Consider the following 12896-nt stretch of genomic DNA (forward strand, 5'->3'; position numbering starts at 1 on the left):
TACAGTGGTACCTCGGGTTACATATGCTTCAGGTTACATACGCTTCAGGTTACAGACTCCGCTAACCCAGAAATAGTGCTTCAGGTTAAGAACTTTGCTTCAGGATAAGAACAGAAATTGTGCTCCGGCGGCGCAGCAGCAGCAGGAAGCCCCATTAGCTAAAGTGGTGCTTCAGGTTAAGAACAGTTTCAGGTTAAGAACGGACCTCCGGAACAAATTAAGTACTTAACCTGAGGTACCACTGTATCTACTTGCACTTTGACGTGCTTTTGAACTGCTAGGTTGGCAGGAGCAGGGACCGAGCTACGGGAGCTCACCCCGTCGCGGGGATTCGAACCGCCAACCTTCTGATCAGCAAGTCCTAGGCTCTGTGGATTAACCCACAGCTCTACTTTATTATGCATTCACTCTGATTTCTTCGCAGGGAGGTTAGACGACGTTGTGTCAAAGCAAGTGTCGTCCCACACTTTCCGGTGCATTTCTCCACCACTTTCATTTTTGCAAAAAGTCATAACTTTGGGGGAAGCGAGTGTGTTGTGCTGGAGCTCCCGATCCAACTGCAATTGCACAACCTGGATTTCCCGGTATGTGATTGAATCCCACTGAAAAATAGTGACAGCCTGGAAGCACCCTGGCATTCCATGCCCACTGAGCATGCTCACTCCTCATTGGGCTGCTTTGTACTTCTGCAAGCCTTGGGATCTCCCCTCCTGATACCTCCCTCTTGCCCATTGTTGGTCCTGTTTAGGCTACATAAGGCCCAGCGCTCTCCTTCGAAGTTTGGAAACAGAAGGAATTATATCTCTGCAACAAACCACCTCACAAAGCCATGCACAAAGGAAGACCTAAAGAACAAAGCAGCAGCTTTTTTGGGGATGGATGAGGCATCTGCCCCTGTAAATCTCTTGTGGATCAGTGAGGGTCCTTTTGACAATGAAGGGCATTTAATGCACCCAGGTTTGGCTGGCAGGGAAGGAAGGTTTGTAGCAGGGTCATTCCTGCAGACAGCCTCACATCCCTCTCTCTGTTTTCCGTCCGGGCAACCGAGAGTCAGTATCAGTTTAAGGGAGCCAGTGTGGTGTAGTGGTTAAGAGCAGTGGTCTCGTAATCTGGGGAACCAGGTTCAATTCCCCACTCCTCCACATGCAGCTGCTGGGTGACCTTGGGCCAGTCACACGTCTCTGAAGTCTCTCAGCCCCACTCACCTCACAGAGTGTTTGTTGTGGGGGAGGAAGGGAAAGGAGAATGTTAGCTGCTTTGAGACTCCTTCGGGTAGTGATAAAGCGGGATATCAAATCCAAACTCTTCTTCTTCTTCTTAAGGGCACAGTTCAGACAGGCAGAAGCACTCACAGAGCATGTGAAGCAAGGCTGGTGTGGAATGTGGCCTTGGCTTCTTGGAGACATCCTCGTACGCTAAGAAATCATTCTTCGCTTTTCTTCCTCTCCCTACAGCTTGGACCCAGAGAGATGTCTCCACAGTTGGGATAGAACCTCATTCCTGGGAGCGAAAGACTCGGGAAACCTCGCCAAGAGACACGAGGACTCGGATCAGCGAAGATTTAATTGGCGGGAGCCTGGCTATTGACACTTTGACGGACAATGAAACACAGATTGTGGTGAGTGTCACATATAGGGAACAGCACGTGAGCCAAGGATGTGTCAGTTGGGCAGAAAGTTTTCTGACTCGAGTAAGCCTTGTTTACTTTGCGAAAAACATGTTTGGATCGGATAGGGCAGGGATCAGCCACTGGCAGCCCCCCAGGTCAATTCTGAACCAAAGTGTGGTGTCACTTGGACTTTTATTTTATTTTGTGTGTGTGTGTGTGTTTTAAAGATGTTGGGAGTTCGCTGCCTTGCAAGAATTGAAGTTGCATTTTATTGCTTGCGTTTTGTATTTGCTTTGTGAGCTACCTCGGGGTCCCCCCCTCTTTTTTTTGCCCAAAAGGCGGACCAGAAACCCACTCTTAACTAGTTTTCTCCCCCACCACCTGAGTAAGCAGTTCTGTCTCTCCTGCCTCTCTCTGTTCCCCCAAAATTGCTGGCAGATGGAGGTGGCAGCACAACAGCCAGGAAAAAAGGAAACGTCTTTTGTCACTCACAAGAGGCGTTGTTGTGAACCCCCCGCATATACGCACAGGAACGTTCCTTGTTTTGATGCTGTGTCGCTAAACAAAGTGCAGCAAATATGGGTAGGAAAAGCAGAGGAGAGGTAGCACTGAGGAAGAGATTTCTGCACGTCACCCCAATCTTTGAGCAGCGAGAGGCTCCATTAATTCCAAGCACCTTCCCAGGACTTGGTTTCCTTAAGGATGAAGGTCAGCAGAGACTGGGGTATCTTTAATAGATATGTCCAGTGCTTTTTTTCAGGGGGGATGCAGGAGTAAGTCTACCCCATAACATCTTTGTCCTTTTGTCCATTTACTGTGTTTATTTTTCCTGATTTGAACTATAAAATGGTGATTTTCTGGAGTCAAAATGAGAATACCCCTAAACATTTTTAAAGGAAAAAAGCACCATATATGTCTTTATTTACACGTATATACAATCTGAGCATAGGAGAGAGGGGCTTGTAGCTTTAAGACCCTGACAGATCTCGCTTCTCCGTTAGTCACAGCTTTGGATCCAGCACAGAGCAATATCTATCTATCATCTATCTATCTATCTATCTATCTATCTATCTATCTATCTATCATCTATCTATCTATCTATCTATCTATCTATCTATCTATCTATCATCTATCTATATCTATCTATCTATCTATCTATCTATCTATCTATCATCTATCTATCTATCTATCTATCTTTCATCTATCTATCATCTATCTATCTATCTATCTATCTATCTATCTATTTATCTATCATCTATCTATCTATCATCTATCTATCTATCTATCTATCTATCTATCTATCTATCTATCTCTATCCCCCTCCAGTTTCTAGCATCCAGCTTTTCAGCGTTCTCACACACAACCTAGCAACTAGGTGAGGGGGTGGGGGAGAAAGCCCACACATTAAGCCCTGGAGAGCACGGTCACTTGGTTGTAGTGATTGCAACCCAGCTCATTTGTTGAGATGCACTTAAGTGACCAGCTAAACAGAGGTTCACCAGCCTTTTCTACTGGATTCTAACACTTACTGGATCACAGGCCTGAAAGGGACGCAACGATATCATGCAGAGCAATGCTCCCCATGCTTCAGGTTACATACGCTCCCCATACCTGAAGCATATGTAACCCGAGGTACCACTGTATACTTCCCTGATGTACAGTTACTGCAAAGACCACATTTTACCCAGTGTTTCCTAAAATGATTATGCCAAACACTTCCCTTTGTTATGTAAGCCCACTGAAAACTCTACGCCAAGGATATTTTTGGTCACATTTCATTGAACATAAAACTTGGTTTTGTTCTCTGCTGTTCTGGTCCTAAGGGACAACTTAGATGAGTCATTGGAAATCTTTACATTTTTATATATATAAAAAATAACCAAACCGTGTGGAAGGTTATACAGTGGTACCTCGGGTTACATACGCTTCAGGTTACAGACTCTGCTAACCCAGAAATAGTACCTCGGGTTAAGAACTTTGCTTCAGGATGAGAACAGAAATTGTGCTCTGGCGCTGCCGCAGCAGCGGGAAGCCCCATTAGCTAAAGTGGTGCTTCAGGTTAAGAACAGTTTCAGGTTAAGAACGAATTAAGTACTGTATTACGATTGTGGTGCAGAAGGAGGAGGAAGAGGCCACGGTTTTGCAGTTCCAGAGTAGGATCGGGGGGTGGGGTGGGGGGGTAGATCTGGGTTCAAATCCCCACTCTGCTATGAAGCTCTCTGAGTGACCTTAGGACCAGTTACTTTCTCTCAGTCTAACCTACCTTAGAGGGATGTTGCTGAAGATCAGACATAGGCAAACTCCAGCCCTCCAGATGTTTGGGACCACAATTCCCATCATCCCTAGCTAACAGGACCAGTGGTCAGGGATGGTGGGAATTGTAGTCCCAAACATCTGGAGGGCCGAGTTTGCTTATGCCTGCTGAAGATAAAGGGCTTCAGCGGTGAGATCCTTCGGATTTACAGTGGTACCTCAGGTTACATACGCTTCAGGTTACATATGCTTCAGGTTACAGACTCCGCTAACCCAGAAATAGTGCTTCAGGTTAAGAACTTTGCTTCAGGATGAGAACAGAAATCGTGCTCCGGTGGCACGGCAGCAGCAGGAGGCCCCATTAGCTAAAGTGGTGCTTCAGGTTAAGAAAAGTTTCAGGTTAAGAACGGACCTCTGGAACGAATTAAGTACCACTGTATTAGCTGCCCTGAGGTACTACTGTATTAGCTGCCCTGAAAGCACTTGTGGGTAAAGGCAGGATAAAAGTAAATAAACGGCTGTCATTTTCTCAGCCTAATTAGGCCCCACCTGAAATGGGATTCAGAAGTATCGCTCCTCTTTTAAAGCCACCCAAAGCCATTCCTTCCTCCTGTGGGAGTGAGTTCCACCGTTTAACTATGTGCTGTGTTTAACTAAGAATCCTGTAATGGTCTGATGGCTGACAAGAAGAGGCAGTGTGGAAAACTTCTGCTCAGACTGGTTGTGGGAAGGTTCATGCACCTCTGTGATGCGTTGGGAAATGGAAGAGCTCAGGAGGCGCTTGATTGTAGCAGCAGAGAATTCCCCTGAGTGGCTCAGATCAATGGCGCATTGCTTCTGCGCTTTGGAATTAAGAGTGTGAGCCGTGTCTAGATGAAAGGGGAGCGAATTCTAATGAGTTGAAATCAATACAGAAGCGCGGTGGGTGGGGTGGGGGGAGGACCCGCGATGCACACTTCAGTGGTGTGGCGCCAGCAATCATAGCTGCGAAGTTTGCGCACTCTTAGCTGTCAGCAGCTGGTGCAGAAAGGGAGAGGCTCAGCCTGATTTCAAGCCATTATCGCTTGCTGTGGGGCGCAGAGATGTGGGGGGCTTGAAGTGTTGACATGCCTGCACAGCTAGGATTTCAAGCTCAGGCACAGCAATGGGTCTTCCGCATGGGGAAAAAGGATTGCCGGTCCTTTTCAACCAGCCTCTGCAGCTGTGCCTTGAGCAGGAGCTGCTGGATCAGCGGAAATTAGCAGAAAGATGGAAACAAGGCCGCCCTTTAAAAGCGCTTTTTATAAATGAGAATTCAGTACTTCTTCTGGCTCTGGGAAGAGTTCCTCCAAGGCATGGGTAGGCAAACTAAGGCCCGGGGGCCGGATCCGGCCCGCGGATGGTCCAGGAATCAACGTGTTTTTACATCAGTAGAATGTGTGCTTTTATTTAAAATGCATCTCTGGGTTATTTGTGGGGCATAGGAATTCATTCTCCCCCCCCCTTCAAAATATAATCCAGCCCCCCACAAGGTCTGAGAGACAGTGGACAGGCCCACTGCTGAAAAAGTTTGCTGACCCCTGCTCCAAGGCATGATTGATGAAAGAAAGAAAGAAAGAAAGAAAGAAAGAAAGAAAGAAAGAAAGAAACAATACATTTGAAAAGAACGTTCAACCCACCAAGAAGAAGAAGAAGAAGAAGAAGAAGAAGAAGAAGAAGAAGAAGAAGAAGAAGAAGAAGAGGAGGAGGAGGAGGAGGAGGAGATAAGCAAAACCACAGCATTGAAAAGCATTGGGCTAGAGACCCAGACTGTGTTTATTGGATTTCGTTCCCATTCAAAACAATGGGACAACTTAGTCAAGTCGCATTGATTTCATTGGGAACTAATGACTAGTCCACCCCATGCATTTGTGATGATGGGTATGTGCTCCAGCATGCTCCCTTGTGTTGCTGCCATCTTGTAGTTTCTTGAGAAATAATTCCTGTTTGATGCATTCGGCTTCTATCCGATCTGGAAACATAAGCCACGGTCAAGCTGAGGTGCATACATTTGAGACAGTTATTGCACGTGCTCGGATGACAGCTTACTTTAGCTGGCATGGGGAGGGGCATTGTAAGTTTGGGGAAACAAATCAGGTAATGTGCATTAGGTGAAGACATCCCTGCCCTCGCCGTTTACCTTCCCACTGCAGCAGTCCCTATTTATCTACTTGCACTGGTGTGCTTTTGAACTGCTAGATTGGCAGGAGCTGGGCCAGAGCAACGGGAGCTTACTACCATCACAGGGATTCGAACCGCCGACCTTCCGATCAGCAAGCCCAAGAGGCAAGCCCAAGGGCAAAAAAGTTATTATCCTCCTACCTGCAGAGAAAGGCCATCTTATCTTCCTTTGGGAGGGAATTCTGCAATTAGGGCTGCCACCAAAAAAGCCCTGTCCCGCGTTTGCACAAATCACACCTGCCTGGGTGGCGGAATGCAGAGCAGGGCCTTTGAAGATAGCATAAATTGAAGGGCAGGTTCATGGAGATGAAGATTATCCTCTGCTCATTCTTGCAACTCAAGCTACAGCTGACAGTTTAAAAGTTGGCAGCCCTAAAAGACATCTCTAATCTATTCTAATTGGAATCCCCAAAGCAGAATAAGTGATAGCATTCTGCACATAATTTTATTATGTCCTAAACTTAAAGCATCTCTAATAAATGCCTGGTGGACCTTTTCCCCCCTGGTCCTTTTAAAACTACCAAGAACAAACTCCATAGATGTCCTAGGCAGCTTGTCACTGTAGCTGGACTCTTTTTAGGATTAAGAAATTTAAAAAACGAAACCTGCCTTCCTTTTGCTAGATCTGGTTGAAAGGGAGAAAACCAGGAGGAGGGAATTTATGCTGGAGGCAACGGCACCCCAGGAGGCCTTGGCTGCTGCCCGAGGGTGTTGGCTCAGAGCAGAATTCAGCAGGCTTTGCTGAGACATTGGCAGAGGCAGCATGCCAGCATCTCCCAAGCAGGCATTGCCAAGTGGAACTCAGCGATGGGTGGTTTTGAGAAGCGAATGGGTGTCTCCCCAGAATGGAGTAAGTCATGTATGGTGTGTGTCATGTGCCTTCTCATGGGTGTGACATTGGTAAGACCCTGATTATAGCTTCTTTTGGGGGGAAACCAGGGCCTCTTATTTCATTACTAAATTTGGGTCCTGCTCTGCTGCACTCGCAGTCCTGCTGGTGTTTCAACGCTCCGCTCCTTTTCTCTCCTGACTTACCCCAATCTCCCTTTCCTGTACATTTTTGGAATGACGCAGCCCTTTGAGTGTAGTGAAATGAAAACTCAGGCTTGAGGAAGAACCTGCTGCCATGGGTCCTTTTTGAGGTGCCACAGGAGCCAAGAGAAGGTCAAGCCATTTGGCAAACCCTACTTCCTACTCATCTTTCACTCTCATCACTGGCATTGCTTCTTATAAACACGGGGTGCATACTGCATATATACCAGACATTTTTTAAAGGCGCTTAAGTGCATCCCCAACGCCCAATAATCCTAAAAACTGTAGTTTGTCAAGGTAATTGAAGCTCTGTGAGCAGAGCCCCCCCCCACCAAAACTGAGTTCCAGCACCTCTCAGGTGGGCTGCACACTACAGTGGTACCCGGGTTACAGACGCTTTAGGTTACAGATGCTTCAGGTTACAGATTCCGCTAACCCAGAAATAGTACCTCGGGTTAAGAACTTTACCTCAGGATGAGAACAGAAATCGCACGGTGGCAGTGGGAGACCCCATGAGCTAAAGTGGTGCTTCAGGTTAAGAACAGTTTCAGGTTAAGAACGGACCTCCAGAATGAATTAAGTTCTTAACCCGAGGTACCATTATATTGCCATTATAAGACATCATGGTGAGTTCCAGCATCTCTTTTTCTAAAAGAATAGCACTGTCTGTGAGGCTTAAACTACAATACCCAGGATTCTTTGGGAGCGGGGAATGTGCTTTAATTGTATGATGTGTACACGTATTGATATTAACCTGGCAGAGGAACAAAGGAAGGGGGGGAGGCTTAAGGAGGAATCACAGAATTGTGGAGTTAGAAGGGACCCTGATGATCGTTTAGTCCAGGCATAGGCAAATTCGGCCCTCCAGATGTTTTGGGACTACAACTCCCATCATCCCTAGCTAACAGGACTAGTGGTCAGGGATGATGCGACTTCTTGTCCCAAAACATCTGGAGGGCCGTTTTTGGTTATGCCTGATCTAGTCCAACCCCCTGCAATGCAGGAATATGCAGCTGCAGGAACCTGCAACCTTGGCATCATCAGTGCTGTGCTCTAACCAACTGATCTAAATGTATGTTAATGGAATAACAAATAACCCATCTTACTTTGCACAGGTATCAAATTATGTCCTTTGCTGAATCGGCTTGATACGGTCTATGCAAGCTTTTGCCTTTCACAGAACTCTTTGTCAGGCCTGGGAACAGAAACTCTGCGTGCCTCTGCATCAGCTGAACCTTCCATTCCATTTGTGTGTGTGTGTGTGTGTGTGTGTGTGTGTGTGTGTGTGATCAGAGGTTATTTTAACTTGTTTTGTAGCTCCTGTCTTTTGACCAGCGTAGAAACCCTAATCTCCTTGTGTTTCCTGGAGGATTCCGGTTAAGTGATGCCTTGCAGGGGGAAAGAACTGATTATTCTTTTTCAGCTAGAAAAACGTAACTAGACTTCACCTTATTTCCCCTTAACGATCTTGCTTTCCCTCGATTTCCTCTCCCTCCCCTCTGCTTGTTTTCTTTCTCTCTCCTCTTCTTAATTCTTGCTGTAACCAAGTCAAGGTGGCGGATTGGGACATAGTCGTGATCCAGGGATGAGGTCATGATGGACCGCATGCTGAAGTGTGAAAGCAGCCAAGTCCACCCATCCCTGGCATTTGCTGTTTTCATTTGTTTTCCCCTCACTTATTTTATTGAGAACACATTTGGGAGCTTTGTAGCGTGTGAGTGTGTGTTTGTGCGCACAAAGGAGCAAATGGGTCACTATGGGTGGCGAGGACGACTGTCCAAGCACCCTTTTTGACATCTCACAGATGCTCATTTCCCACCTCACAGACCAGGGTTATGAGAAAAAACTGCTCCTTTTCCCTTATGGCATGGGTAGGCAAACTAAGGCCCGGGGGCCGGATCCAGCCCAATCGCCTTCTAAATCTGGCCCACGGACGGTCCAGGAATCAGTGTGTTTTTACATGAGTAGAATGTGTCCTTTTATTTAAACTGCATCTCTGGGTTATTTGTGGCTTTTAATGTTCAATAGACAATAGTCTATTAAACATTAAAAGCTTCACTAAACAGGGCTGCCTTCAGATATCTGGGTTTTGGCCATTCTTTTGTTATTATAACTACTTAATTCCTGAATCCAGGTCACAGGCTCACCCTATTCACACCTTAAATGTGCCCTTAAGATTTCCCATTTCCTTCAAACTTACAGAGAAATATTTGAGGTCATTTTGAGAAAATTGTTTCAGGACTTTTCTGTGGGTTTCAGACATGTGGTTTACATGTGGTTCACATATTTGTATGTATTTGCTTGGTACATTTATGAACATCTATTTTATATATATATATGAGATCTTAAAATTCTTATAACACCAGACATACCTCAAGCTATTCATCTGAACAGAGGCTCTTCCCAGATCTTAACCCCCAGAATTTGCAGTGTGTGTGTGTGCTAGGACTTAGCTTTGAATATGTGAAGTAGCAAAGAAGAGAGTGCCTCTGGGTTTGTGCAGAGTACCTTTCCTGCACCAGTGATTAAGGGCAGCCATCATGGAGGTTCCCCATTAGTTGGATAGGACGCGCACTGCCCATCAGCAAACTCTAAGAGATGGGGGGATATTGCCAAATTCACTCCCAGACCCAAACAGAGCTGGCTTTGTTGCAAGGTGGCTGCTTCAGGGAGATGAGGAGCCATGTATGTGCCCTGTGCCCTCAAAGCCAGCTTGCTGCCCTCATATGTGATGGGAAATGCTGTCCCGTCACCAGTATAGAAATGAGTTTGAGTTCCCAGGCTGGTCAGCTTCTCCATGTGGGATGAGAGGGGCCGGCACCATCTTTGCCTCAGGTGGGAAAAATTATTGGGCTGACCCCTGCCCTAAACCTACAGGCTGAATGCTCACAGGGGCGGGAGGTGAAGCGTCTGGAAGAAAACTAGCCCAGTAGTTCCTTGAGGGTCAGAAATGGATGTTCTGCTGAATCCTGCAGGTGAATTAAGCTCATTGCTGCAAGCGAGCTGCAAGGCAAGGATTTTGGGAGGGCTATTCAGGCAGGCCAAAGCAAGAGGACAAGGAAGCCTGATATATCTGCTCGGGTGTGTGGCAGGGTCCATCAGTCTCCTCCGCAGCCTTGCAATTTGGAAATTAAGGGGCTTCCAGGCTAGTAGGGAAGTCCACCATTTTTTTTTATTTGCAAATTAAGCACTGTGAATCCTTACCTCCCCGCTTCAGAAAAGCAATTGTTTCTTTCTTCTTTTTTCAAGGGGGCTTTCTGGATCAAGTCCTCCAAGTTAATGCTCTTGCCTTGAAGCACTGGCAAGGCCGATTCCGAAATTAACACCCTTTCCCAACAAGATTGGAATCAGGCTAAAGAAACAACAGCCAAACTGCTGAAGTCCTTCATGGCAGATCAGCCCCTGCTGTGAAGGCCACATGAATCTGTTGGTGGCATTCCAAGACAAAGTTTGGCTGGGATGGTGCTTCATTTCAGCCGGAGCTCAGCCGCAGGACCTCTTTGCAACATGGAGTCAAAGTGGGTCATGATGACCCAGGGTGAAAGTGTGGGTCCGAAATCCCTGTTTGGAAAGAGGGGAATCATAATAGATGTTTAGAAGAATGAAGAGAGAAGGGAGTCGTTCTGACTCAAAATAATAACAACCCCACACTTAACAACCTAATAATCTTGGGTTTAGCTCCTGAAATCTTTAACAACAAGCAAGTTGAAAGGAAGCAAAAGCAGAACTTCTTGATGTCGTGTGCTGTTAACCCAGGAAATTCACTTGCACAGGAAATTGTGCTTGCTGCAAACACAAATTGCTTTTAATGAAAACTTGGAAGAGAGGTGCGTCATACACTTAACGGCCATGATAGAAGTGAAGGAAATAATTGAGTGTCGTGCTGTGTTGATTGCTCCACCAGTGCACACATTTTAGTTTGCCAGTTTCAGGGGGTGCACAGGGTGAGGGGCGGGGGAAAGCCCCATTGTGCAAGCAGAAGATCTTGTGCAGAGCCTCTGCCGACCATACTTGTTAGGTGAATCCTGCCCACAATTTCACTTTGAGGAATGGTGCAGTGGGTTAGTCACTCAGCATTCAGCAAACTTTTTCAGCAGGGGGACGGTCCGCTGTCCATCAGACCTTTTTGGGTGAATGCTACATCTGCTGCCTTCAAGCCACTATGGCTCCTTTTTCTGCATCCTCAAATAAAGCTATCCATTCAGCTTTGTAGAGCAGTGAAAGAGTTAACCAAAGCATCCCAGCAATTCAGTCCCAAGATGCAGAGGTTGATCATGGAGCAACTGAAGGTCTGTTTCAAAAGGAAAGGGCCTGGTCCTTCCACCCTCCCTCCAAAATCAAGAAAATTTGGATTCCTCCTCCACCGCACATTACAGGGAAAGAGAGCTGGAAAAAAATATGGGGGGGGGGAGGGGAGAACCTCTTGCCACATTAAATGCTTCTCTATAAATAGAATTCCTATCCTTTTCCCCATCACCAGGTTTGAAAAAAAGTGGTCTCTTTGGGAAATATAACTAGATCACACAAATGGAAGCTATTTTCTGTTTTTCTCCCTCTCATTCTCTGCCCCCAAGCCGTTTAAAGGAGCAACGTCAAACAGTGGAGGCCCCATGTGGCAGTCTCTGTTCATCGTTGTAGGCCAGCTGTCCTCTGTCTGGTGCCTTCCAGGTACTTGGGACTACAACTCCCATCAGCCCCAGTGAACACCCTTTGTCCTGTTAACCACTAGGCCGCACCTCTAGGTTTTCACCACTGGACAAAGGCAACATCAAGCTATAAGCTGCACCACACAGTTAAGAACTTGCCTTTCTTTTCTCATCACCTCACACCCAATGATAGTGCTGCTCAGAGCATACCCGTTGAAACGAACGAATCGGAGTTGGTCATGTTCATTAACTTCAGTAGGTCTACTCTGAGTAGGATGACCATTGGGTACAACCTCCCCCCCTTTTTTTAATGAAATCATTTCACACATTTCCACCTGCTGGACATCAAAGTGTATGGTGATCAAATGATGTGTCTGCATGTATGGGTCAGGCCTCAGTTCTACTCTGATGCTCTGTTCATAGGGCCAGCCCTGCCATTAGGCAGAGTGGGGCATTCTTCCATTCTCCCTGAACTAACCTGATGCCCTGAGGCACACTGCGGGGTGTTGTCCCAACCACCAGTGTTGAAATAAGATAACAGCTGCCAGCCTGGTTGGATTCCATTGCATGGACTGGGGAACTTGGTCTCGGGCAGCAAAATTTCCTAGGGCCTGCCAGGTCAATTAACACATGAACCAGCTGGAACCTCTGCTGGATTATTATTTTTTAAAGTTTTACAATTCAACCACAGAAAACGTTTACGTAAGCCATGTCAGAATATTTATAGTCATTGGCGATTGCACCATAGAATTCCCATAAAGGGCTTCATAAAATTTTGTTTAATAGCAGCTGGTATGAGTTGATCTTGGACTGGTGCGATGTGGAACTAACTCTGTAACCCTATGCATACTTGTCTGGGAGTAAGTCTCATGTTGTAATAATAATAATAATAATAATAATAATAATAATAATAATAATAATGGAACTCAGCTTCCAAATAGGCATGCACAACAGTTTCCCCTTGGACACAGAGAAGATTCTCCCTAACCCAGCAGAGATATTCCTGAGGATAGAATAGAGAACTACATAGAATAATTGTCGCTGTTTAGTCGTGCCCGACTCTTCGTGACCCCATGGACCAGAGCACACCAGGCACTCCTGTCTTCCACTGCCTCCTGCAGTTTGGTCAAACTCATCATAGAATAATTAGAAATACA

The 12896-nt window shown here is 46.2% G+C and overlaps 1 protein-coding gene across 4 annotated transcripts in view; it reads left to right on the forward strand.

Annotated features, from left to right (window-relative positions):
* The window catches only part of PLXDC1 (plexin domain containing 1), a 73428-nt gene that overhangs the window by 19431 nt on the left and 41101 nt on the right, over positions 1-12896 (forward strand). For all 4 annotated transcript variants that reach the window (XM_083583167.1, XM_083583166.1, XM_083583168.1 and 1 more), the window contains one exon: positions 1455-1618. In XM_083583167.1, coding sequence (XP_083439293.1) covers positions 1455-1618 — 164 coding nt within the window. The remainder of the gene's footprint in view (positions 1-1454; positions 1619-12896) is intronic.

This window comes from Podarcis filfolensis (assembly GCF_964270895.1).
Source record: "Podarcis filfolensis genome assembly, chromosome: 13".
Classification (NCBI taxonomy): domain Eukaryota; kingdom Metazoa; phylum Chordata; class Lepidosauria; order Squamata; family Lacertidae; genus Podarcis; species Podarcis filfolensis.